The sequence below is a fragment of the Quercus suber genome, unplaced genomic scaffold (genome assembly GCF_002906115.3).
Source record: "Quercus suber isolate HL8 unplaced genomic scaffold, Cork oak 2.0 scaffold_9, whole genome shotgun sequence".
Taxonomy (NCBI): Eukaryota; Viridiplantae; Streptophyta; class Magnoliopsida; order Fagales; family Fagaceae; genus Quercus; species Quercus suber.
The window spans coordinates 2,279,948-2,307,325 of record NW_027069475.1 but is presented as its reverse complement, the minus strand read 5'-3'; the positions used below and the strand labels follow the sequence as shown (position 1 = coordinate 2,307,325).

The 27,378-nt window shown below is 35.1% G+C and overlaps 1 protein-coding gene and 1 pseudogene across 1 annotated transcript; both read right to left on the bottom strand.

The window, feature by feature from the left end:
• Window positions 1-101: 101 nt before the first annotated feature.
• Window positions 102-6,013, bottom strand: LOC112039597 (linamarin synthase 2). Its single transcript, XM_065776928.1, has 2 exons — window positions 5,433-6,013; window positions 102-1,195 (listed from the first exon to the last, which is right to left on the bottom strand). The coding sequence occupies exons 1-2, from the start codon at window positions 5,941-5,943 to the stop codon at window positions 264-266; spliced, it is 1,443 nt and encodes a 480-aa protein (XP_065633000.1). The 5' UTR covers window positions 5,944-6,013; the 3' UTR covers window positions 102-263.
• An 8,442-nt stretch (window positions 6,014-14,455) lies between these two features.
• Window positions 14,456-19,449, bottom strand: LOC112020262 (linamarin synthase 2-like; annotated as a pseudogene).
• Between the last annotated feature and the right edge of the window lie 7,929 nt (window positions 19,450-27,378).

Sequence of the window (27,378 nt, the reverse complement as noted above, 5' to 3'; positions counted from 1 at the left end):
TAAAAGTTTAAATAAGGTGGCAAACTTACATTTTTAGATCAACGATATTTAATTTGAAATATGAAATGAATCCATTTCAAATAGAGATGACCACTTTCCCGCATGTAAAACATGATAGGATGACATTAATATAGATGTAAACACAATAGCCTAATCCATTTCAAATAGAGATGACCACTTTCCCACATATAAAACATGAGAGGATGACATTAATATAGATGTAAACACAATAGCTTAAGATTTTCACGGGATAGTTTGACCATTCACTCACCAATAAGGAGAGCCTCCTTAATTAATCTTTCAAAATTCTTGTATGATGATCCTTCAATATCAGTTGCTTCCATTGCTTTTTTCTTCCACTCGCTAGCCTTTTGCCTCGCGGCCTTCCCCTTTTCCCCTTCCATCATTTCCTTAACAAGTACTTCAATCTCATCATGTTTAACATCCTTGTTAACCTCCACACCAATCTCCCAAGTGGTACAAGCATACCGACAATTTGTTTGTTGCTCAGCAAAGAAAGGCCAGCAAATAATAGGCACACCAGCACATACACTTTCTAACATCGAATTCCAACCACAATGTGTTAGGTAAACCCCTATAGATGGGTGTGCTAGCACTTTCTCTTGGGGGCACCAAGTTGTTAGCAATCCCCTATCCTTAGTCTCCTCAAAAAATTCTTCAGGCAAAATTGTTGAATCTCCCATTACCACATCAGGCCTAACTACCCACAAAAAAGTGTGCTTGCTATTTGCAAGTCCCCATGCAAATTCATTAAAATGTTGTTCTGTGATCATGGTCATGCTGCCATAATTTACGTACACAACAGAGTTGGGTTCTCTTTTATCAAGCCATTGGAGGCATTTTGAGTCTTCTTTCCATAAGCTTGAACTTACAGACATGAATTGGCTCTCTGGTAAATGCCGTTCTAGCAAGGAAAGTGGACCTATATTGTAAATTTGAGGGAATTTTGCTGTAATTTCTTCTAGGACATCATGTTCTAACTCATCAAATGTGTTGAAGATGATCGCTGAAGAATTCAAGCAGTTTCGTGTTTCTGATCCCGCATAGTCGAACAGTATTTCAGTAATGTCAGTGGTTCTAATGAAGCTAGGGAGGTCCATAAGCCTGATATTTTTCATTCCTGGTATCCAACTGATTGGTGTCTCAAGAGTGCCATCATATTTAAAGCTTTCATCTGTAAACATTGAAAATACATTTTGCTTAAATTTTAGGAAAAGTTGTCACAGTTGTGCAAGCTAAATATTTCAATTTTTACAAATAGAAATCATGTTGATATTGCATGTCCTAGTCTCCAAATACAAATTTTCACCGTAGTAATCACTTTTCATGTGTCTTGTGAACGCAAATTTAACTTGTGTATATTTTTTTGGAACATAAGATCATTACTCATCACTCTAGGAGAAAAAGATAAATTTATGATCACATACAAAGTTAGAAATTACAATGCTCATTCTCATATTTAAGTGACCAGAAATGGGACAAGACTAGGTGTACATGTGATCCCTTCAGATGTATGAGCTACAGTGCTACACAACAATGATCAGATGTTAGCTAGACAAAAAGAGTCTCATAACTGTGTTTTACAATTCCTCAACCTCTTTATTATTAGAACAAAACTAGACTTCTTTATTTTATTTCCGGCAATCACTATATATTTATCGGTTTTCTCGCTATTATATGATTTCTCGTACTCATACAGCCCATTATAAGATAAACTTCCCCCCCCGCCCTTTTTAATTCACATCACCAGGACAAATTGGGCCCAACACGATATAATGACATTGGAAAGTAACTTTACCAGATATGTGCCAAGCCAATAATAAACAAAAGTTGGATTTTTTGGACAGTTTTTTTTTTTTTTTTTTTTACCCTGATAGTATTGCTTTTGTCTTTCTTTAAAACTTACCCTTGGTATTGAGCTATAATGCTGTTGACAATATAAAAAGAATTAATGGTAAATCTAAAGGCACAATAAATTTTATAATTATTAAGGTGGTAGCTAGGTTGTGCTTAATATACAATAAAAATAATATTAATTGTAGTCATATGTGAAAATGATATTGCAATAATTAACAGTCTACCCTTTCAATACCCATGAAATTTATAGTCTCTAATACTGACCGAGATCTTAGTTTTATTGACTATCATATTAGAAAATGTAATCAAAGTATCCAATTAATCTTTAATTGATAAATAAATTATAGGAAAATATTGATTGAGATTTCACTCTTGTTTGGCTATCACGAAAACATTGATAATTACTATAGGATTTTTATAAGAGTAAGTTTATTTTTATTTTTTAATTTATAATTACTTTACGTTTATTCTTTTTTATAGGAATTACTTTAGGATTTGAAACATAAGCATCCATTTCATAATAATTGCTCTTATGGTTTTACCATTAGGCCAATGTACTAATTAGTTTTTGGTGTAGGTGAGGTTCAAATTCAGGTCCATTGTTCAACAACATGATATTTTACCAATTAAGTAAAGGTTTTTTTTTTTTTTTAATAATAATTTTACTATATGATTTCAATCTTAGGCATCCAATCCAGGGTGATTGTTTCTAACATTAGACCATGACACCTATTGACTTTTAATGTAAGCGAGATTTGAATTTAAGTATATGAGACTTTACCAATAAAGTTAATTGGAACAAACTTGTATTTCAGCTCCTATGCAGACTTGCAACCAAAATAGAAAAATAAAAAAATAAAAAAGAAAAAAAAGAAAAGAAAAGGATAGAGACGCCATGTGTTTTAATTTGCAATCAACTTTAAGCAAGTTACTTTGTTATTAGTGTCATCTCAATTTACCACCATACTTGTAGGTAGAATGGTACTTTGGTCTCCCCACATATAGGTGCATGAAGTTTCTAGGAGAAAGAGTTCGAGTTGCAGAGTTAGCAACAAAATTATTTTTAACCATCTAAAAAAAAGAGGATCATCTCCATTTAAAATAGATTCATTTAATGATTTAGAGTAAATGACACAAGTCTAAAGGTGTATCAAATGTTAGACCTAGCAAAAGTGAACCTGAAGGAAAATTCCTAACCTAACTTGAGTTTTTATTTGAAGTAAAAATGGGTTTGAATCAACTTACCTTAAGGTCAAATGGGTTGACCCACTTTTAAAAAATTTCTTTTAAAAAAAATGTATCAAATAGCCAAATGGGACAATTCACAATTAAAAATTCACTGTATTCACATCACATTTATGGAGTGTGATTTCTTTTACAGGCTAACCTAATAGTTTAGTACACCGCATCATTATTAAAAACAAACCTTAAACCTAAACCTAAACATTTGGAATGTTATTATCTTTGTCTCTACTTTTGAGCCTCACTCTCACATCTCAAATCTTAAGTATATATGAATATTTCTAGTATTAGATCTATTGCTAACATTAAGTTGATTGAGTTGTAATTCATATTAAATATTTACTCATTCTTCTTTACCTAATATGTTATATGTTATTTATAAAGCTATTTTTTAATAAAAAATAAAAAATAAATTATCGTTCTAGCTAATTTAACTTATTATTGTTATTTTACATGCAACAGGATTAGGTGCATATGATTAGGTGATAACTTGATGTGCCCATGACATTTAGTATTTTCTTTTGTTCTTTTATGGTGATGATACCTGTAGGGTCTAATTTCTCTACGTAAACCCAAAGACAATTAATTTGTAGAGTATGGGTTGAAGAACTAGAGTTGACAAGGGATTCACAGCAAAAGATTATCACTTCTTTTATTATTTATTGATCAGGTTCTCCTACATTCCATGCCCCGTTTCATACCCTCTCCCTCTATTATATAGCCACTCTCACTCTCATCCCTACCGTCCACGTGCTCCCCATCCATGGACGTGCTCAAGTACCTGTCACGTCAGGCAGCTGCTTTTCATCTCTGTGTGAGTGGCGGTAGGTCATGAAGTTACGTAAACCCAAAGACAATTAATTTGTAGAGTATGGGTTGAAGAACTAGAGTTGACAAGGGATTCACAGCAAAAGATTATCACTTCTTTTATTATTTATTGATCAGGTTCTCCTACATTCCATGCCCCGTTTCATACCCTCTCCCTCTATTATATAGCCACTCTCACTCTCATCCCTACCGTCCATGTGCTCCCTATCCATGGACGTGCTCAAGTACCTGTCACGTCAGGCAGCTGCTTTTCATCTCTGTGTGAGTGGCGGTAGGTCATGAAGCGCTGTTCAGATGTCTTCTCCACATAAATGCGGCCAGAAAAGCTGTTGCAATGCATTGAATACGGTGGCAGCAGCCTTCCCCTCAGATATTTCTTCATCCTTATCGTTCTTGAGTGTGCTTTGAGCTTATCTTGATCAGGTGGGCTCTTCGGACGATCAACCAGGCTTCTCTCCTGCTCAATTAGTCTCCGCTATCATACCAGGGTAAAACATCCTCCTCGGACAGGAGATGTCCTCCTCGGACTGGAGACATCTTCCTCGGAAAGCGATGATCCTCTACCCAGAGGATTCCGCTCCAATCTGGACTTCGCATTCTATTCATCCTTCTCTTCGGATGTAAAACAGTTCTCTCGTGGGTGTTCGGCCCATTAACTTGGGCCTGATCCTTTTATCCCCCACAATACCATTATTGAACTTTAGATTGTATAAAGTAAACTCAAGAATTTGTGCATTATTTAACTTCTATTTTTGAGTATTTTTTTTAGTTGTTCTCTTATTTGTACTGACAGAAGAGAAAGAAAAAACAATATGATCATATGTTGTTGTTATTATTATTATTATTATTATTATCATTATCATTTATGTATATGAAAAAATACGGGCTGACTAGTACCTGAACAAACTAACCCACAACTTATTTGACCTGATCTTCAATATGTTTAGAATGATCTGTTTTCTACTTGACCTCAATAAACCTGACCCAAGTCGACCCATTGGTCAAGTCTATCTAATATCAAGCCATTTAAACGTGAAATGTGAAGTTTATGAAAATGAAAAAGTTCATGTATCTTCTTAATTAGTGCCTTTCATACTTATAAAATAAGTGAAATTAAAGATTTAAAAAAAAAAAAAAAAACTTATAATCATAACCCATTTATATTGGATTCAAAAAACCTGTATTCCACTTTATAGTACTACACCAATTACAACTTGTCGTGTATATATATATATATATATATTTTCTACTAATTTTAAACTTAAGTTATTTTATAAAAAAAAAAATGTAAAAAATTCGTGTATATATATATATATATATATTTTCTACTAATTTTAAACTTAAGTTATTTTATAAAAAAAAAAATGTAAAAAATAATATAAGATAAATGGTAATTGGTGGAGTAAAAATCATAAGCTATATGATTTGTATTTTTAGTACCATCCAAGCTTGGAAAAACAAAAGTAGATAAATTTGTCAAGTACCTTTAAATGGAATAATGCCTCTTTTGATGAGTTCAGTGAAGTAGAGATATCCCAAGAAGCCACAAGCAGAGGCAGTCCAAAATTGAACCTCCGGGATGCCTAATTCCTCACCAGCTTTAATAGCAAAACTCATGAAGCCATCAGAGATCATGCAAGTAACCAAAGGCACCTCAGACTCGGATGAGTTAAGCTTAAGGACTAGCTCTTTAAACGGGGCCAAACAATTCTTTCTTGCGGAATCACATAGCGCTGGGAGATCTTGGGTTGCATCACGATCGGACGGTGGCAACCCGTCTGGTATTGTTTCAAATCGGAAATCAGGCAGGCCCTTTACATAGTCAAGTCCTTTGGACCTGATTAAGCGTCTGTGGTTGAACTCAGTGTTAACAAAGGTTATATGAAAGCCCCTTGAGTGAAGGAGCTTGGCTAGTCGCATCATGGGTGTTACGTGGCCTTGTGATGGGTATGGGAGAAAAACTGCATGGGGTTTTGGGGTTTCTTTTGAACCCATGGAGCCAATTTTTAAGCTATTAGAATCAGATACTTGGGTTTCAGAATTGGGATAGCTTTCCGAGCTTTGTGCCTGACAGCCATTTTATAGGCCAAATGCTTCAATATTAGCCGTTAGATGGGTGTAGCATAGTCAGAAGATGAGATGACATGAATATCTAATTTGGTCACATGCATGCCCCGTATAGGATTGCATAAACAGTTCGATTGTTCATCAATGAGATAAATTACTACCGTACCCTTTGCATGTTGTCCATTTTACAAGTACAAAATTTTTGTAAGGTAGAAGAAGGCAAGAAGTTGGGTTCAAGTTATCAAAAAAGAGCTTCACATATATATTCACCTGGATTAGTTTAGAATAGAATTACTAAATAAGTTGAGATTGATGGTGTCAAAGTAATTGTTAGATAGTTTAGACCTTGGTTGTGCCAATTAACCAATTATTAAGGGTTCGTTTGGATATAACTTATTTTTGCTGAAACTGAAAATTGAAAATATTGTGCAAAATAATTTTTTAAATATGTGAATAGTACTATGAAACCAATTTTTAATAATTTTTTTGAATAAAGTGACTATAGATCTCATGAACAGTGCGTGAACAGTGACATTTGTCTCATGAACAGTAAGTTTTATCTTCCTGAAACGAGTGAAAGCTTTTTTTTTTTTTTTTTTGGAAAAAAAGAGAAAAACGCAACACAGGATTCAGCGTTTCCGCTGAATCCAAACCCACACTAAGCCGAGTACATTACTTTGTTTAGAACTTGTTAGATAGTTAAGAACTTGGTTGCAAGGAAAATCGATTTAGGTACCCATTTGAAGCTTTCTTCCAGTAGCTTGACTGCTTGACATCATCTGGATGCAACAACTTCTATTGATCATTGGATCTTCGGAGTACTGCAATCTTGATCTCTAGATGACATTTTGAGCGAGCTTGGGACAACCTGCACACGCATGGCTCTCAAAAAGTCTTCCACACAACATAAACAAGATAATGGATATTTATTTCCAGCAAGTAACTAGCTAATAACTTCCTGTAACCGCTCCAAAGTTACATATTTTGACACAATTTGTCCTCGTATTAGCTAGGCATTCAAACAATTTTTACCTAGATTGCCAAATCAATATCACATAATCATTAATTTTCTGGTTATTCTAATTATCAAAATTGTTATTTATATTAGCCTTTGATCATGCGATTACGCATTACATTTTTTTATTACAAAAAAATCTGGGGGTGTGATGAAAAAAATATTCCACCCGCAAGTTTATAACACTCATCAGACCCTCTAGGTATTTTTGTAATTGGAAAATGTAGTAGTTCCTAATTATAATTGATGAAAATTATTAACTTTTACTTAAAAATATGCATGTGCTTAGATGCTAGTACCACTTTACCACTATATGTAGAAGGAGTGATGCGATGGAATTCCCCCTCCAAAATACCACTATAACAATTATAAGAAACATATTATCTGCAAATTGTTTCTTAAGAGAAATGTATATTACACACATTGACAAATACTATCACAATTAAGGTCTTTGTTTTACGGAGTTAATTTCTAATAAAAACTACATAATTGTCTTTGAAGTTGTACAATCAAGAAATAGTGCCTCTCACTCAAATGAATCCAATTTGGCCTTTATTTATACTACTATTTAAGAGGCTTCCTCTGTTTGGATTGAACATTTTTTTGGTTCCAAAATACTCCTATAATCTACGTTTAAATAGGGGCAAAATTTGGTAAAAATGCTTTTTTAACTCTCACATAAATCATTATTTACAAAATAGGACCACACTTCTAGTACACTCACGTTGGTTTTCAAACTCAAATTACTTCTTCTACAGTTCTCCAATTCTCTCAATTTTTTGTTATTCTTTTTTTCTTTTCACCATTATCATCATTTTTTCTATTTGCTCTGCTCAAATTCGCTCCTGCTCATGGTATTTGTATGTCAATGTACATTGGTCTTTTCTATTTTGGTTTTCTAATTCATAAACCACTTCTTATATTCTAGAAACAAGTAAAAAAAATATATATATATATATATTTTTTTTTTTTGTGTAAAATAACCCTTCTATTTCAACCTCACCTTTAATTTCTTTCACATATTTCTTCAAGAAACATGCACTGGTAATTCTTTCCCATATTTCTTCATGGAACCCACACTGGGGTATATTTCAAGGAACGTGCATTAGGGTGTCTATCTTCAAGATTTTTGTATCTAAACTTCAAGGAAATGAGTTTCCATTCAGTATTTGCTTCCTGAATATGGTTATATATATTTGGTTTCCTTACTTTGTTATCATATCCTTTCATAAATATCTTATCTTATCTTTTCTTTTATTTGTTTACTTGGGGAAGAAGGCAAAGTTTAATTAAGTCAAGGGTCTAAGCTTAGACCCTTGACTTAATTTGTTTTAGACCCTTGACTTAATTTGTTTCAATTTTTTACCAAAAATTTTATTGATGCAAAAATTTAATCAGAATAATAGTATTACGTATAACTTGGTTCATCTCTCCATGACGACATAGCTTAGGCTGCGGTCAATTACTGAGAATTTGCGTAGCATCAAAGCATCATGCATGCATTATGACAAAACGATCAATAAATTTAATTATCAATGACCTAAAGTCCTAGGCCTTGAGTTTAATACTGACACGCTTAATAGAATAATCTAATGATAATGATATATTTTTTTTAATTTTTAATTTTATTTATGAGTGTTTAATATTTTCTCTAATTAATGAGTCTTTTTTAAAGAATGGAAATGATATATATATATATATATAGTTTATTTTTTTTACTGTTATCAGGTTTAACTAATTATTGTAGTGTATGTGTTCAAAGTGGTGCTCTATCTTCATCATATTATTTGTCTTTTGTTTTTCTTATATATAAGCCTTACTCTCTATTTTTTTGTATTTTTTTTAGGGTGACATATCAACAATTTTGTTAGATTGCATAGCTAGCATATTGGATGAATTTGGGTGAGCGAAGTAATAGTCAATCTATAAAATAGTTGTTAAAGGCTATTTTTTTGTTAATATCCTACCATGTGAAATTTAATATTGTCATTTGTTGTGCTTTTCATTGCACATTAAATTAAAAAAAAAAATTTAAATTAAATGAATGGTAATGTTGACGACCCTTCTTGGTTTTATTTTTTTATAGCTTTTTTAAGCATCCTAAAATTTAGTTATGGATGTGTACTAAGTGCCTATCTTTTAGGATTAAATACAATTACATAATTACCATTTAAAAAAATTGAATAAAAAAAATTCTGTGTTTACAATGTGAGAGTCTTTAGTATTTGAAATTTTTGTTATAGTTATGGATACAAAATAATTAGCTACCTTTTAGGACTAAGTGGCTGCCTTTTAGGATTTTAAAGAAAAATTGATAACTCTCATTTAAAAAAAAAAAAAAGGAAAATACATTTTTTTTTCTTAAAATTAAAGCAATGGTAGCTTTGACAGCCCTTCTTAGTGTTTTTTTTTTTTTTTGGGTGGGGGGGGGGGGGGGGGCGCTTTTTAAAGCATCCTAAACTTTAGTTATGGATGTGTACTAAGTGCCTATATTTTAGGATTAAATAACTATCAATTTAAAAAAATTCAATAAAAAAATTCTGAGTTTACAACTTGAGAGTCTTTAGCATTTGAAAATTTTGTTATGGATGTGCAATAACTAGCTACCTTCTAGGATTAAGTGGCCGCCTTTTAGGATTTAAAAAAAGAAATTGATAACTCTCATTTAAGAAAAATGATAATTGTGACACTCTGTGACCAGTATATCTTTTATGTCATTACAAAGTTCACAATCCAAAAGAAATAATTTTGATTCATTAAACTTTTGGGCTTGGGTTCAAAAAAATAATAGATGCACAAAAAAAAAAAAAAAAACTTACATCGCTTGATATTAAACTTAGAGAATAGGTGGACTTCTCAAACGGTATTTTTGGTGTTTTAAGAAATTAATACTATTTAAATTTTCTTTTACTTCAACTGAGCCTTAATCCTATTTCCAGCTTTGTGAAAATTAAATCTAAGGGTGTGAAAGACATTGAAAATTATACATTACACTGAAAATCAGCTACCAATCAATTTTAATCCAACCTAAAAATTAAATAAAATGCTATACAAATTAAATCAAACAAAAAACCATATGCACAATGAAAAATACACAAATGTATGTATCCAAAACCAAGGTACTATACAAATATATTCAAAACCTACTATCCTTTCCGTATTCAAGGTGTTTTAAAAAATTTAATACAAATTTAATAATTTATTTATTTAGTTATTTTTATGGATTTTTTTTACTAAATGACTATCTTTTAAGATTATAAATAACTTCATATATAACTCCCATTAAAAATTTATTAAGAAAAAAAAATTAATAACATGAAAGACTTTTCTATATTTAAAAAAATAAAAAAATTAATACCCTTCAATAGATGGGGGAGGGAAATTGCAACCAATTAAGCTATTACTAAAGAAAAACATTATATTACAGCTAAAATATTGTGTTTACTTATTTTTAGTGTCAAACCATCACAACTCAAAAATAATGTTGAAATATTATTTTGCGAAACTTTTATATAACAAATTATTTTGAAATTTTGTTATGTCCATAAATTTTAACATAGCACATGCTTCCACTTTTACTAATATTTAATTAGAATTGCACATATTACTACAATTCTTACATGTAATTGGGCAAATGCCTTGCATTTAAAATTTACTTCAATGTTTACAGGTTTAAATACACCCTATTTGGACTAGTCTTTGAGCATGCCCTTACGCGTGTGCTTAGTGACTCTTCTATATATATATATATATATATATTGGTGGTAAATATTAATAATTTGAATACATTATAATTTGGATTACTAACACTCATCCAAAACACACTAACACTCTTCACACACGTGCTCAAAAGCTAGTACTTTTATTACGCAAGTATTTGTTGGAAGGGTGTTACATGGCCTAGTGCGGGGAATGAGACACGTACATACTGCATCTTGCAAGTTAAGCTACATATTAGATGGAATCAATTTAAATTTGGGCTTGGCATATTAGATGGAATCAATTTAAATTTGGGCTTGTAATCCCTTCCGGCTCTGTGCTATTCAAAGGAAATATAAATAGAAAGGCTATAGGTTTTTACAATAAATCCAATTGCGGGAAAAATTATTTACTTTTACATCAGAGTAAGTGGTATTTGTTAAGCAAAAATATCATTTTGGTCTTTATATTTTGGGATTACTATTAATTTGATCCTTATATTTTGGTAGTAATCTATTTGGTCTATATTATTTGAAATTTATAGTCAATTTCTGTTAGTAAGTTGACGGCAAAAAGCAAATTACTGCAAATTGATAATAGCAAAAATCAAATTAACTGTTACCAAAATGTAGGTACTAAATTAACAGTAATTACAAAATATAAGGGGCCAAAATAGTATTTTTGATGATTAGTTATAACCGAAAGGAAAAAAAGTAGCATTTGTCAAAATGCTGAAAAATTAACGGAAGCAAATTTCGTTTAATGGTTTATACAATTATTGCAATGTCTGTTGGGCCACTCAAAAAGCAGGTTCAGGTACATTTTATGATTTTTCTCTTAAAATAATTCTAGACCACAAAAAGTTTTACCAACATTTTATTTTATTTTCTATTTTTCTGCTTTTAGTTTGGATGGAGGATTTTAATATTAGAAGTTTCCTTCGGAAATACTAGAAAGTATTAATTGAATTATAAGGCTCTTGATACCCATAAGTTGTTATTGTTTAAGTAAAAAAGTATTATAAGCAGTAAATTCAAAATTCATACTAGAACTCATAAATTTTTTTCGATTCAACTGTTGTAAAAATTGTTATGATCTGTCTCCCTTAGAGCATCCACAGCAGTGTAGCTATAATGCTATAATGCTAAATTTTAGCTCCAAAAACACAAAAAAACGCATACAGCAGTGGTGCCATAGGTAAATATTATAGATGAATTGCTACAGTGCACATCTATAAATAGATGTGCACTGTAGCACACATCTAAAAAAAAAAATTAATTTTTTATTCAATCCTCTATTAAAATAATCTCACCGTCTCTCATCAGCTCTCATCTCTCTCATCTCTCTCTTCAAGCTCTCATCTCCCAGTCCACGCCGTCGCCGTCGCCGTCGCCGTCCACGCCGTCCCAGCCCACACCGTCCCAGCCCATGCCGTCCCACGTCGTCGCCCTCCCAGCCCACGCCTCAGCCCACGCCGTCCCACGCCATCCTGTCCCAGGCCGTCGCCGTCCATGCCGTTGCCGTCCCAGGCCGTCGCCGTCCACGCCGTTGCCGTCCCACGCCATCCCGTCCCACGCTGATCAGCACTTTTTGTTTTTTTTTTTTTTCCTGGTGTGGGCTGTGGTGTGGTAGGTGGTTGGTTGAAAAAAAAAAAAAGAAAACAACCCACCACCACCACCACCACGTGGTGGTGGTTGTTGTGGTTGTGGTTGTGTGTGTGGGGCTGTGATGTGTGGACTTGGTTAATTTTTTTTTTTCTTTTGTTGTGGGCTGTGGTGGTGGTGGTGGTGGTGGTGGCGGCGGTGGTTGTGGTTGTGTGTGGCTGTGATGTATGAGTGTAGTGAATATATTATTTTATTATAGTGAGATATTATTTTATTGTAGTAGATATATTATTTTATTGTGATATTTATATTATTTTATTGTATTGAAAGCTAAAATAGATCCACTGCTGCAGCATGTGTATAAGTATAATAGATAAAGTAACTTTTGGTGGAGCTAAAAAGCTAAATTTTTAGCTCCACTGCTGTGGATGCTCTTAATATTGATAATTTGATAGCAATCAAAGCTCTCCTCTATTTGTGGGATTGGATCCACGTTTCAAGTTTCCAGTTTCATGTTTTACGCAAATGCGTGTTTTACTCTTTTTTTTTTTTTTTTTTTTTGCAAGCGTTTAGCTCAGCAAAACTGTAGGTGTGGCTACTGTTCATGCACTGTTCATGAACAGTAGCCGCACTATTTGACTTTTCAACTCATTTTCAGTCACATTAGTGGGTTCCATGCACTGTTCACGAGACCCACAAACTCCACTATTCAGCAACTTTTTCATTAAAAATAGGTCTCACAGCATTATTCACACATTTAAAAATTATTTTGCTACAGTGTTTTCAGATTTTAGTAAAATAAGTCGTATCCAAACAGACAGAGATTGTTTGTTTGGTTTGGGCCCACCCAAAAAAGCCCCATTGTATATATCTTTATCACTTTCCGCCTCCTAGATCAAGTCGGCCGTGTTCTTATGCGTGTTGTCACCTCTCAGTGTGTTTCTCATAATTAAGGGTGTAGTAGAGTGGCTAGAATAAACTTAAAAATGATCATAAAGAAAAGAATAACTTAAAAATAGTCTAGACCACAAAAAATTCCACCCACAAACTCGTTGGCAGCAAGGGAAATTTAAACTTTGGATACTTCTTTTTGGACCACGTCATAAAGATTTGTTAAGGAAATGATGAGGGTGTAATCCTAGAATTTTTCTTGAGTAAACGAGTGTATCAAATCCATAACTAGAGATGTCAAATTAACTTCTTGTTAGGCATAGTTTGCATGTTGTATAATAAGAGGGTGCTGGTGCTGGGATACAGTACAGGTTGTGATGCAAAGGGTGCTGTGATGCAGTGCAGGCTGTGATGCAGAGCTATGATGCAGCAGTGATGGCTGCTGTGATGCAGAAGCTATGATGCAGCGGTGACTAGTCTGGCTGTGATAGTGTGCTAGGGGAAAAACTTAGATAGTCCCGGAGCAGTGCTCTGGGACTACCTAAGTGTTACCCGTGTGCTAGTTGTATAAGTGCCTAAGCGTCTATATGTGAGGTACACTAGAGTTGCTTAGTGATTGTGTAAGTCAGTTAGAGTTAGCTAGAGACTGATGGTCATTGACAGTTGTTTTGGTGTTGTATAAGAGACCAATGAGTTGTATAATGGGTAATCAAGCAAAGTGTATTTTCCAATGCAACCTTTTCTTTTCTCTGTTCTTTCCTTTCTCTCAATTCTAGAGGCCTAGCTGTCCTCGAATCCAGCTACACAATAAATCCACAAATCCAATCCTAACACTTGTTATCCAAATTGATTTAAAGAAAAAAAAATAGAAACTAATTACTTACTCAACAATTTAAAATGAGTGAAAATTTTTTAGTTAAATGGTGGACGGATAACGTGGTCCACCAGAAAACTATATAATTTCTCCATCAGTAGGGAGCATGATCTTTGAAATGAAGAGAATCCATTTCAAAGTTCAGATTTTATTTATTGAATTTAATAGTGTATAAATTGTCCTATCATTAAAAGTTTAAATAATATGGTAGCTTATTCTCTTTTAGATAACCAGAATCATGAAATGATTCTATTTCAAATGCAGATGACATTTTACCACAAGTAGAACATGACATGAGGACATAGAACATAGATGTAAACACAATTGCTTAACTTTCCCGCAACATAGTTTTACTATTCATTCACCAGTGAGAAGGGCCTCCTTAATTAATCTTTCAAAATTCTTGCATGATGATCCTTCAATATCAATTGCTTTCATTGCTTTCTTCTTCCATTCCCTAGCCATTGTCTCATAGCTTTACCCTTATCCCCTTCCATCATTTCCTTAACAAGAGCTTCAATCTCATCACGTTTAACATCATCGTTAACCTCCACACCAATCTCCTAAGTGGTACAAGCATACCGACAATTTGTTTGTTGCTTAGCAAAGAAAGGCCAGCAAATAATAGGCACACCAGTACTTACACTTTCTAATGTTGAATTCCAACCACAATGTGTTAGGTAAACCCCTATAGGTGGGTAAGCTAGCACTTTATCTTGGGGGCACCAACTTGCTAGCAATCCCCTATCCTTAGTTTCCTCAAAAAATTCTTCAGGCACAATTGTTGAATCTCCCATTACCATGTCAGGCCTAACTGCCCATAAAAATGCGTGCTTGCTATTTGCAAGCCCCCATGCAAATTCATTAAAATTTTGTTTTGTCATCATGGTCACGTTGCCATAATTTACATACATAATTGAGTTGAGTTCCCTTTTATCAAGCCATTGGAGACATTTTGAGTCTTCTTTCCATAAGCTTGCACTTAGAGACATGAATTGCTCTCAGGCAAATGTTGTTCTAGCAAGGGAAGTGGGCCTATATTATAAATTCGAGGGAATTTGGCTGCAATTGCTTCTAGGACATCATGTTCAAACTCTTCAAATGTGTTGAAGATGATTGCCAGAGAATTGAAGCAATTTCGTGCTTCTGATCCCATAAAGTTGAACACTGTTTTAGTAATGTCTGTGGTTCTAATAAACTAGGGAGGTACATAAGCCTGATATTTTTCATTCTTGGTATCCAATTGATTGATGTCTCAAGAGTGCCGTCATATCTAAAGCTTTCATCTGTAATACATTGAAATTACAATTTGCTTAAATTTTAGGAAATGTCATAGTTCAAGCTAAATATTTCAATATTTACAAATTGAAATCATTTTTTTTAATTGAAAACTGAGATCATGTTGATATTATCAAATTGCGTGTCCTTGATCCAATTTCACAATATTAAACATTTTTTATGTGTCTTTTAAACACAAATTTAACTTGTAAATATTTTTTGGGACATAAGATCCATTACTCATCACTCTAGGGGAAAATAATAAAATTATGATCACATTTAGAGGTAAAAAAATAAAAGGCTCATATTAAGTGACTAGCAAATGAGACAAGACTAGGTGTACATGTGATCCTTTTAGAAATTATCCAAATGTATGAGCTACAATGTTACACAACAAAATATGCCTCTTACCAAAAAAAAAAAAAAAAAAAAAGGCTCTCCCACCTAGGTCTATTGTGTCACTTCTAAGCCGATGCTATAAAGCACCAACATAGAAAGCACTAACAAATGTGTGAGCCTATTTGGTTTTAGGGATAATTATACTTTACCCACCTGTGGTTTGCCACTAATTTGATTTTCCTACTCGTGGTTTAAATTTTGACACTTTACCCACCTGTGATTCCCACTGTTACTGTGCCGTAACCTTCCTCTCCCTCAACCATTACTCTAACACATAATATGTAAAAAAACAAAAGCCCAAATAGATCAAAACACTCTCACTCCTAAAACTCACTCCCATTCGGCTTGCTCACCAAACTAAGATCCTACAATGGGCTTCACTTGAGATAACTGGGTTTTGATCATGTATGCAAACCGAGCTGAGGAAGAAGGAGACAAAGTTGCTCCTTTGTTCAGCTGTGGCAGGTAGATCAGAATCACCTAAGACAATGCAATGCGCTTCGCTTCGCTTGAGATAACTAGGTTTTGATCGTGCATGCAAACTGAGCCCAGGAAGAAGGAGATAATTGCTCATCTGTTTAGCTGTTGTAGGTAGATCAAGATTATTACTTTTTAATTTTTGAAACCTAGGGTTTTAAATTGAGTTTTAAAATTCTTTCTTCCAAATTGGGTTTTTGCTTAAGCATGGAAGTAGTAGTGCTTGTTAAAGTGGGTTTCTGCTTCCTAAAGTACATGCTGTTTCAATTTCAAGCTGTGGCTTTTTGCTTCCTAAAGTACAAGCTGTGATCTACCATGGAACTTGTTAAACATCTAGTTTTTGCTTACTAAAGTACAAGCTTTTTGTTCTGTTAAACTTGAGGATTACTATGTTTTACATACTGTGAATATGTTCTGTGCCAACATATATACTCTGATTTTCAAACCAAATGTGATGGAAATTTTTGTTCCAATTACATCCATTTTGAGTCACCAACAAAGGAATATGCTTGTCATAAAATTTTTAAAAAAATGAAAAAAATGGCCAAAGTCGACAGGTTCAATTCTAAGCTATGCTTTCTCATGAAATTGGGTTTCTACTTGTATTCTTCAATGTGGAGCTGCTGGACCATAGTATTGATTATTGCTTTTCTACTTTCCCTTTCCATGGGTTTGTCTCCCAAAAACAGAACAAAAACTTTTAATAATATTGTCTATTTCTGTGTTGTGCTTTGTGTGGACCGCAAGACCACATGATACTTTTCCATATGCAAGCCCATCTCATACTTTATTCTGTTGTATTTTATATGCAAATGGCTAAATTGACATTCAATTTTGAGATTCATCATGGTGGCTAGTTTTTGTGGAACCCAAATTTGGTATATTTAGGAGGTAGTACTTCTTTTATTGATAAGGTTGACCCATATAAACTTAGTTATTTTGAAATACAAGATATTTGTTCTGATGTGCGGGCAGTTAGTACAAGTAGAATTCATTATCTTATTCCTGGAGATAATTGGAGCAAGGGTTAAGGCTTATAAATGGAGATGATGATGTAGTTTATATGTGTGAGACTCATGCTGCATGGCTTACAGATAAGATAACACTATATGTTGAGGGTGATGAGGAGCCACTTGCAGTTGAACAACCATGTGGTAATGAGGAAGTAGCAAATGATGATGATGTGCATGAGCCACCTCAGAATGGTGATGATGTATCAAATATTACAAGTCTAATGGTGTATCAAATACTAGACTTGGAAAAATTGAACTGGAATTAACCTGATTTGATCTAACTTGTTTGTCAAGTACATCAAATGGCATGCCATTTAAAATTTTAAATGCCGTGATGTCTTATACACTATCAGGTTCAAAAAATAAAATATTGATGGAGAAAATTGATCACTCCCTCAATTTCACTTGACAAAGAGAGTAAATGTTAAATTTTTGAATATGAGAAAATTAATATATCTTCTTCGGCCATCCCTACCTTATAGGATTGTGGAGGACTAAATTTCTCAGTTCGAAATAAGTCAAACCAATAAAATAGTTTCACAAATGCAAATTTGTATTGATGAATATGTGGTGCAATTCTCTGTGATTACAAAAGAGTGATCCTCTGGTTTGATCTCCTAGAAAGATTTGTTGATTGGAATTGTGGTAATGTGATTTTGATTCGAACACCAAATATACTTCAATTTGGCTGAAGAATGGATCGAAGATCTATGAAACAGAATTACAATGAATCTCTAGCTATGAGCTTGTTAGAAATCCTTTGTTCTTCACGTTCTTTGTGTACTCTTCATTTTCGAAGGCTTGTGGTGGAAGTTCTTTGGTGCTTTGAAGGCTTGAATCCTTAGAGCTTTGTTGATTTATGACTTGTTGAGGTTTTTGGAGGCTTTTAAACTTGATTCCAGTGAACTTTGAGATCTAGAAATATGATTTGGATGATTCCTCTTCGAATGTTCTTCATATTTGAAGGTTTGTGATGGAAGTTCTTCGGTGCTTTAGAGGTTTGAATCCGTAGAACTTCACTGATTTGTGGTTTGTTGAGCCTTTTGGAGGCTTTTGAGCTTGATTCCAGTACCTTTGAGATCTAGGCAGGTAGTTTAGATGATTCTGCTTTGAATGTTCCTTGCATTTGAGGTTAAAGTTCTTGAAGTTCCTAGAGGCTTCAAGGCTTGATTCCAGCAGAGTTTCAGTACTTTTGAATCTTCTTTGATGCTGCTTATGTTCTAGATGGCTTGGTGTCCTCTTAAATGCCTTAGGAAGGCTTCTATTTATAGGAATTTGGGGGTGGGTGAGCGACACGTGGCGGAGTCTAATTGGTGACACATGTCACAGCCTGATTAGTCCACTTATGTCATCGCTTACACATGCGAGGCTGCTTGTGTCATCGCTTACATGCGCCAATGTGTGATTGGTTTTTGCATGACACTTGGCAAATTTTTGTTAGTTTCTGAGTAGTGATAGCAAAACCTAGCAACAATACATGGAGCTTTGTAATTGGTTGTATTTTGTGAACTTAGTAATATGTTGCGTTAGCTTTTGATAGGTCGGAAAATTTCCCTCTCTACAAGGATAAAAAGGAAAAAAAATTCAAAAGAGGTTACAATCATAACTCATATATATAGTCATCACCGCCATAATATAGGAGCATGGAAAACAAAAGTAGACAAAGTAGTCAAGTAGCTTCGAATGGAAGAATGCCTCTTTTGACAAGTTCAATGGAGTAGACATATCCCATGAAGCCACAAACTGAGGCCGTCCAAAATTGAACCTCTGGGATGCCTAATTCTTCTCCAGCTTTGATAGCAAAACTCATAACCCCGTCAGAATCTATGCAAGTAACCAAAGGCACTTTAGAGGATGAGTTAAGCTTAAGCAGTAGCTCTTTAAAAGGGGCCAAACAATTCTTTCTTGTGGAATCACATAGTGCTGGAACATCTTGGGTTGCATCACGATTAGAATGTGGCAACCTATCTGGTATTGTTTCAAACCGAAAATCATGTAAACCCTTTAGGTAGTCAAGTCCTTTGGACCTAATTAAGCGTCTGTGGTTGAACTCAGTGTTAACAAAGGTTATATGAAAGCCCTTTGAGTGAAGGACCTTGGCTAGTCGCATCATGGGTGTTACATGGCCTTGTGATGGGTATGGGAAAAAACTGCATGGGGTTTTCGAGTTTCTGCAGAACTCATAATTAAAGCAAAGTTTAAGCCTATTTTAGAATCAAATATGAAGGGGTTTAAGAATTGTGATAGCTTTTGGACACTACAAAAAACGCGGTTTTAAGCCGTGTTTTTTAGTCGCACTTTTGTAAAACGCGGCTACAGGCTGGAGTTTTAGCCCCGTTTATGAAAAACACGGCTCCAGGCTAGACTTAGAGCCGCATTTATAAAAAACGCGGCTCCAAGTTAGCCTTTGAGCCGCGTTTTCTAAAAAACGCAGCTATAGCTACTCTTTAGCCATGTTAAAATGCAGCTAAAGGTTACCTATAGCCGCGTTTTCAAAAAACGCGGCTATAGGTCCAGCTGTATAACCGAAAGCTGCGTTTTTTAAACACGGCTTATAGGGATACTCGAATTTATAGGGAAAATGCTTCAATATTAGCCGATTGATTAGATGAGTTGAATAATATTTAATTTGGTCACATGCACAAATAAAGGATTACCTATGTAGCTGTCAATTTCTCGTTCAGATCGAGAATCTTAAAATGAACGGCCGCTGCTAATGAACAGTTCGTAGCAGTTTATTTAACATTTAACAAATGAGTTAAGTTTAAGGTTATTAAACTCTTTCTTTCTTTCTCTTTTTTGTTTTTGTTTTTTTGTTTTTTTTTTTTTTTTTTTGTTTTGTGTGTTGAGAATGCTTAAATATTAGATTTTGAGTACTAAATTAGTAGGGCTCAAATATTATAATATATTTATAACCAAGTTCATGAATATAAGAGTTGATTTAAGTATATATGTGTGTGTGTGTTTTATTTTATTATTACAAATATACATATATAAATTTGAGATTAGATTGTGTAAATTTGTAGATAAGTTGATATAAATAATATAAATTATTCATTTTGTACATGATAAAATTTAACAATATAAAATTAGTGAATCTAATATTTATTAATTTAGAAACCCAAATCATTATATCTAATTAATTTAAATAATAAAATTTCAAATTTCATAAAAAATAAAAAAAAAACTTTTTAACTATCATTCAATTTTAAATTTTTAGTATAGACTTTTGAATGGTTAATTTTTTTTTATTAGTAGTATTTACTATATATATATATATAAATAGTAATCAAAAAATTTGTGAATAAACTTGAACTAGATCGATATGAAAATGAAACCAAACTTAAACATGCAATTTAATTTGACGATGAGCTTAAGCTAGACATATTTTTGAAATAAAATTAAATGAATAATTTTGAATTTCATTACTCACTTAGCTTGGTGTTTGTTCTTATCTCCTTCACATTAATTATTTCAAAAAATTCATCAAAGGAATGGAAAGAGTTTAACTTTTAGAGAAAGAATTCTAATAAGACTTTGTTTCAGTGTAAAAGATTGTCGATGGCTACTTTTGCTAAAAGCCCTACAAGCCCACATAAAACAATGCCTAAATCCTTTTGGCTCTACTATCTCTATTTGTAATGTTTTATTTTTCATGTATTACCCAAATTTATGTATTTTTTTTTATTTATGGGAAATCAAAGAAGTGTGATATGGATGGTAAATATTTACTCTATCTTAATCTTTTGAACCATAAGAAGTAGCAAATCATTGCAGCACAGTAGTGCTCTCTCTCATCCCGTTGAATTTATGACTAATAAAGATTCAAAGTATTCTTTTGTCTATTTTTCCCTTTTGTGAGTTACTGCCTTTAATTTGCATCCCTTTTTTCCTAGACACCACTAGTGTCTATTTAATACTAAAGTGTGTTTGTGCTATGGGCTTGACTTTGTTTTATGTCAAACTTGAGTTTGACAGGCTTAATTTATCTTCCTTTCTAAAAATCGATCCAACAAAGATTTTTCATAAAAACATTTTCCTCGTTTTTGGGTGCTTGAGGCAGTTGAAAAAATTGGTCAAATTGAAATAATTTTTCATTGACTAAGAAAAACGCCCTTTTTGGAGTTGAAATTATTTTAATCCCCTTGCACCCCAAAGAAATAGAAGCCTCCAAAATGAAATAAATGCCTCCAAAATGAAATAAATATACCTAAAATTTCCAACATTAGTAAAATACCCTCAACCTCCAAAATTCCATTGAAAGCTTCAAAAGGACTAAAATTCCATAAAAGTTCTAAAATGATAAAAACGCCATTTGAAACTTCTAAAATAACCAAAATACTTGTTCACTAACAAAAATAAAAACCAAAATACTTTTGAATACTCTAAAATGACAAAAATACACAAATTTTTTTAAAATGACCTAAAATACTCTCAAAACTTTTACAATGCTATTGAAACCTTCAAAATAGCAGAAATACCCTCAAAACTTTTAAAATGATAAAATTCCTCTCGAAAACCTCTAAAACCTTAAAAATGACTAAAACACCATTCAAAACCTCAAATATTGTCAAAACACCTCTAAAGCCATTAAAATGACAAAAATTGCCCCCCAAATCATCAAAATGACAACAATACACCTTGAAAGCTCCTTAATGAGCAAAATATACTGCAAAACTTTGGGAGTCGTCCCCAAACTTTTAAGAATCACATAAAACAACTTTTAAGAGTTTGTAATTTTGTGTGAAAATGTAAGCTTGTTTAGTTTATAGTTTTTGTTAATTGTTTTGAAGATTTTTGTATTGTTACACTTGTATTTTGATTGTGCTAATGAGTGTAGTTTTTATTAATTTATTTTGAATAAAATTTTTTAGGTTGATTTTTTTTTTTTTTTGTAGAAATATTTTAAAGTGATGAATTAAAGTTTTTATTTATTATATAAAAAAAAAGGAAAAATCGTGATTTTTGTACGACCCAAATGCTAAAATATTTTTCTAAAATATTTCCAAAAGTACAAACCACAATAGAAAGCAATCCATTTTCCTTAAAAATTTCCAATTGAAAATAATTTCCAACAAAAACTAATTTATGCCAAAATAAACGGAGCAAAATAGTGGTTCAAATGGTCTACCATTTCTATAATGGATTTAGTGTCCATTTAGGAATTATTTATTTCTGGTAGCTTATTTATATAGTGTCTATTAAAAGATATGATTTTTGGTAAATTTTATTTTAAATGTGTTACAAAAACTTAAAAGCTATTTTATTTCAACACATTAAAAAAAAAAAAAAAAAAAAAAAAAAAAAAAAGAAGAAGAAGAAGAAGATAGATTATTTGGGAAAAAAAAAGCTAATTTTTTCAACAATTCCAAAAGCACACTTAAATAATATAAGGCTTCTTACACAACCTTAAGTTTTACCATCCAATTTTTAGTCTACACATTACATTTTTAAAATAAAAAGAAGGTAGAATCAGTATGAATCATTTAGACATTAGATGCTTGGGGTTAGCTCAATTAGATTAGCCTTTATCCAGAGTTGATTATCCTTATAACTTGAAACTCATTGCAAACATATACTCATGGCAATATGCTCAATTAGTTTCAATCATCCAAATATGCGTGAGATCTATATATATGGATGCTTGAGATCTATATTGGCGTCTGGGTAAGTTCGGTTAGTTCCATTTCTTTAGTATCTCTTTGGTTTATTTATTTATTGTACAATAAAACCCCATATTTTATAAGTAAAAATCCAAATCTTCTATTTGCTTTGTCATTCTTAATAGAATATATATGTTACATGATTTTTGTTTTTTAATTAATAATTTTAATATATTATTTACATAATTTTATAAGTTGTTTCTCACCGTTTTATCTCCTTAATCATTAATATAATCCCAAGGAGTTTGTGTAGTAATTCTAAGGATTCATGTGATCCTATGAGATCTTAGACTAGACTTTCTAACCAATACTTTGCGACCACTTATTGCACACACCCGACTGATAAGTTTTTTTTTTTTTTTTTTTTTTTTTTTTGATAGGAAATACTAACATTGTATTCAAAGGTTAAACAGTAGAAGTTACATCAAAATCCTGGGCACAAGCCTGCATAATATGGCTCGGGCAGGACTCAAGCCAAGCAGCATAACTATCTAGAGACTTGGAATACTGAGCTAACATGTGGGCAGGGACATTTCCCTGCCTTTTCGTGTGAGTGAAACAACAAGACCGAAACAAGCAAGCTTGCTGGTGGATGCCATCCACGAGGAACTGGGTTGAAGAGCTCGACAGCGTTATCCCTTGTACTGCATTGACGACTTCCAGCGCATCACTCTCAAACACCGCATCGCGGATGCCAACGTCTAGAGCGAACCGCATGCCAATCTCTAAGGCTTTTGTTTCAGTCTCCAGCGCTCCAAGGAGGCCCACCATGGGACTGCTTAGAGCAGCGATTACAGCCCCACTGCAATCACGGATCAATACGCCCAGCCCCACTTTCCTCTGGTTTGCAAACACGGCCCCATCAGTGTTCACCTTGTATTGCCCTTGCGATGGTGGCTTCCACCCAATTTGTTCGGGAGGCCCAGCGGCGGGGTTCCTCGACCCCTCATTGGCCAACTGGTACTCATTCATTAAGCCGAGGGAATTCTTCAGGGTGACCCGCCCAGGTTTGCTACTCCCACCGGTACGAATAATATTTCTTTCTTTCCAAATACCCCAGCACACAGAGATGAACCGTTCAGTCAGCCCAGGTTGCACATCCTCAAACCTTTGAAGGTTTTCCAAAACATCCAAAAAACTCCAAGTGGGCCCGATATCAAAAGGGAGATAGAACTTGCTTGAGTTCCACACATGCTTGGCGTGAGCACAGAACCAGAGTATGTGTAGAATATTTTCCGTCGGGTTTCGGCATAAAGCACAGCCACCATCCACCTCGATATGCCTCTGCCGTAAAGCTTCATTGGAAGCCAGAATGTTCCTAGCTGCCTTCCAAGCAAAATGCTTGACCTTTTGGGGTAAGTTCAACCCCCATAGACCCCTCCACGCTTTTTTCCTTGCCGAGGGGTCCGAGCAGCCCACTTTGCCACCACCCCTGTTTTCCTCATAGGCGAGCCTATAAGCGCTTTTAACGGAAAATTTTCCATTTGGAGTTTCTGCCCATACCCTCCTGTCTTTGGGTCTATGCAAGCTTAAAGGGATGCTTAGGATCGCATCGGCATCCTCCACTGTGAAGCAGCTACGGATTAGCTCTGTTTTCCATTCCATGGATGCCCTGTTTATGAGATCACAGACTAGAGAAACGTTCGGGCAAGCATCCTCCCTTGTAACAATACTGTATGAGGACGGCTTAGGGATCCATTTGTCGCACCAAACTCTCACCCCCTCCCCCGAGCCTATTTGCCACCTCGTGCCCCTTCTCACCACCCCTTGAGCTGCCATTATGCTTCGCCAAGCATAAGAAGGGTGACGACCTAAATCTGCCTCAGTGAACGAGCAGTGGGGGAAGTATTTCGCCTTGAAAACACGGGCAAACAAAGAAGTGGAATTAGTCTGCAACCTCCACCCTTGCTTCGCCAAAAGCGCCAGGTTGAAAGACCTCAAATCTCTAAAACCCATGCCTCCCATTTCCTTCGGCATGCACAGCTTGTCCCAACTTAGCCAGGCTAGTTTTTTCTCATCTTTAACCTGACCCCACCAGAACTGCCGAATTAAGCTAGTAAGTTCATCACATAATTTCTTAGGCAGGAGAAAGCAAGACATAGAGTACGACAGAGCAGCTAGTGCCACCGCTTTAATTAGAATTTCTTTCCCAGCAGTCGTCAAGAGTTTTTCCTTCCATCCCGACACTTTTTTTGCAACCCTCTGTTTTAAGTTGGCAAACGTATTATTTTTTGACCGACCCACCAAGGATGGGAGCCCGAGATAGGACTCATGAGGCCGAATCTCACTTGCACCAAACATTGCCTTGATAGACTCTTTTAGCCCATCCGCTGTGTTAGGGCTGAAGAAAAGGGAGGTTTTCGACCGATTTAGCTGTTGCCCAGATGATTGTTCGTAAACCAAAAGCACCCTTTGTATTTCGGTGCAATCCTCCAACGTGGCCCTCCCAAAGATAAGGCTATCATCGGCGAAAAAGAGGTGAGACACCCTAGGGCCCCCTCTTGAAGCAGCCACCCCTCTTAAACTTTGCCGTTGGACAGAGCTGTGGAGTAAGGCAGACAGACCCTCCGCACAAATAAGAAAGAGATATGGGGAGAGTGGGTCGCCTTGTCGAAGGCCACGAGACGGATGTATTTCCCCGCATGGCTTGCCATTAATTCTCACTGCATAAGAAACCGACGATACGCATCTCATGAAAATTTGCACCCATTGTTCATGGAACCCAAGTTTTAGCATTATCTGCTTTAAGCACTCCCACTCCACCCGGTCGTAAGCTTTGCTCATGTCAAGTTTCAATGCCATTTCCCCACATTTGGCTTTTCGGAGCTTGCCAATATGATTCATTACTTCATGAGCCACCAAAATATTATCTGTGATTAACCTCTCTGCCACAAAAGCACTTTGATTTTCACACACCACTTCCTGCAACACAACCTTCATTCTGTTTGCCACCACTTTAGACGCCAGTTTGTAAGCCACATTACACAGGCTTATTGGACGGTAATCTGTGACCCTTTCCGGATTTTTCGTTTTTGGGATAAGCACAATATGTGTCTCATGAAATTTGGGTGGTGCAATGCCGTGGTTAAGAAAATTCAGTGTTGTACAAATGACAGTAGTACGAACAATAGGCCAAAAGTGTTGGTAAAATAAAGGAGGCATACCGTCGGGACCCGGAGCCGTCGTTGGATGCATCTGCTTCAAAGCTTTCTCAACTTCCGTTGCCAGGAACTCCCTGTTCAGTAAAGCATTCATCCTGTTCGAAACTTTTGGTTGGATGGCATCGATAAGCTCCCCCCCAACCCGAGGTTCGGCGGAGGTAAAGAGGCCTCCAAAGTACTGAACAAACTCACGACCAATCTGCTCCTCATCTTCCAGCCACACGTTGTTGGAGTCCAGCACCCCAGATATAGTGTTCCGCTGCAGGCGGTTGGATGCTTTGGTGTGAAAAAAATTTGTATTTTTATCCCCTGCTTTCAACCAACTATTCCTTGACCTCTGACGCCACATATCTTCCTCAATAGCTAATGCTTTGTTTAACTCTAGTCTAGTCTCATGAAGATCATCCAACACCGCACCCCCCATGTTCAAATTCTCCAATATTTGGAGCTTCCGTTGCAAAGCAGAGACCCTACTACCCACATGGCCAAACACATTTTTGTTCCACGATGCCAAAGCGGATTGGCATTCTTCTAAGCAGCAAGCCAGAGGCCATTGAGAACCCCTGTTTTCACCTCTAGCCCAAGCATCCTGAACCACTTCACTACACGCCTCACCTCTAAGCCACATGGCTTCAAAACGAAATAGTTTTGACCTCGTGAACTTCTGCCGAGAAGAGGTGGGAGCCTTAAGGAGCAGTATACTATGGTCAGAAGTAGAGGAAGCAATATGGAAAAGTTTGGTGTGTGGGAACAACCCCACCCAATTAGTTGAGACCAAAGCACGGTCAAGCCGTTCTTGAATCCACCCACGACTGCCCAACCTCCTCCGCCATGTAAATGCCGAGCCCTTGTACCCCAAATCTCTAAGATTACACCTATTAATCGTTTCTCGGAATTGTTTCATTTGACCCTCAGGTCTAGCATTGCCGCCATCCTTTTCACTTGCAAACATGAGTTCATTATAATCTCCCATACACACCCAAGGAAGGTCACTGCGAGAACTGAGGCATGATAGCAAAGCCCACGATTCACTACGTCTACCAGTTTCGGGGTGACCGTAAAAACCGGTGAACCTCCATTTCCTAGTCCCCTGACCATCAGAAATGATCGCATCAATATGATTGGGAGAGTAGGTTTGCACCTCCACAGTTGTCGAACACCTCCATAGAAGGGCAAGACCACCTCCCCTACGAGCACAAGGAACCACTAGCCCCTGTTTTCTGTCCAACTTCTTTTGAATCCATTTCATCTCCGTAACATCAAATTTCGTCTCCATTAAGAAGACTAAA

What these genes read in the sequence shown, in the direction of transcription:
- LOC112039597 (XM_065776928.1), bottom strand. Translation starts at nt 5,943, where the DNA reads ATGGGTTCAAAAGAAACCCCAAAACCCCATGCAGTTTTTCTCCCATAC. An exon ending in AGGCATTATTCCATTTAAAG is followed by an intron (nt 1,196 to 5,432) that starts GTACTTGACAAA and finishes CAATGTTTACAG; the next exon opens with ATGAAAGCTTTAAATATGAT.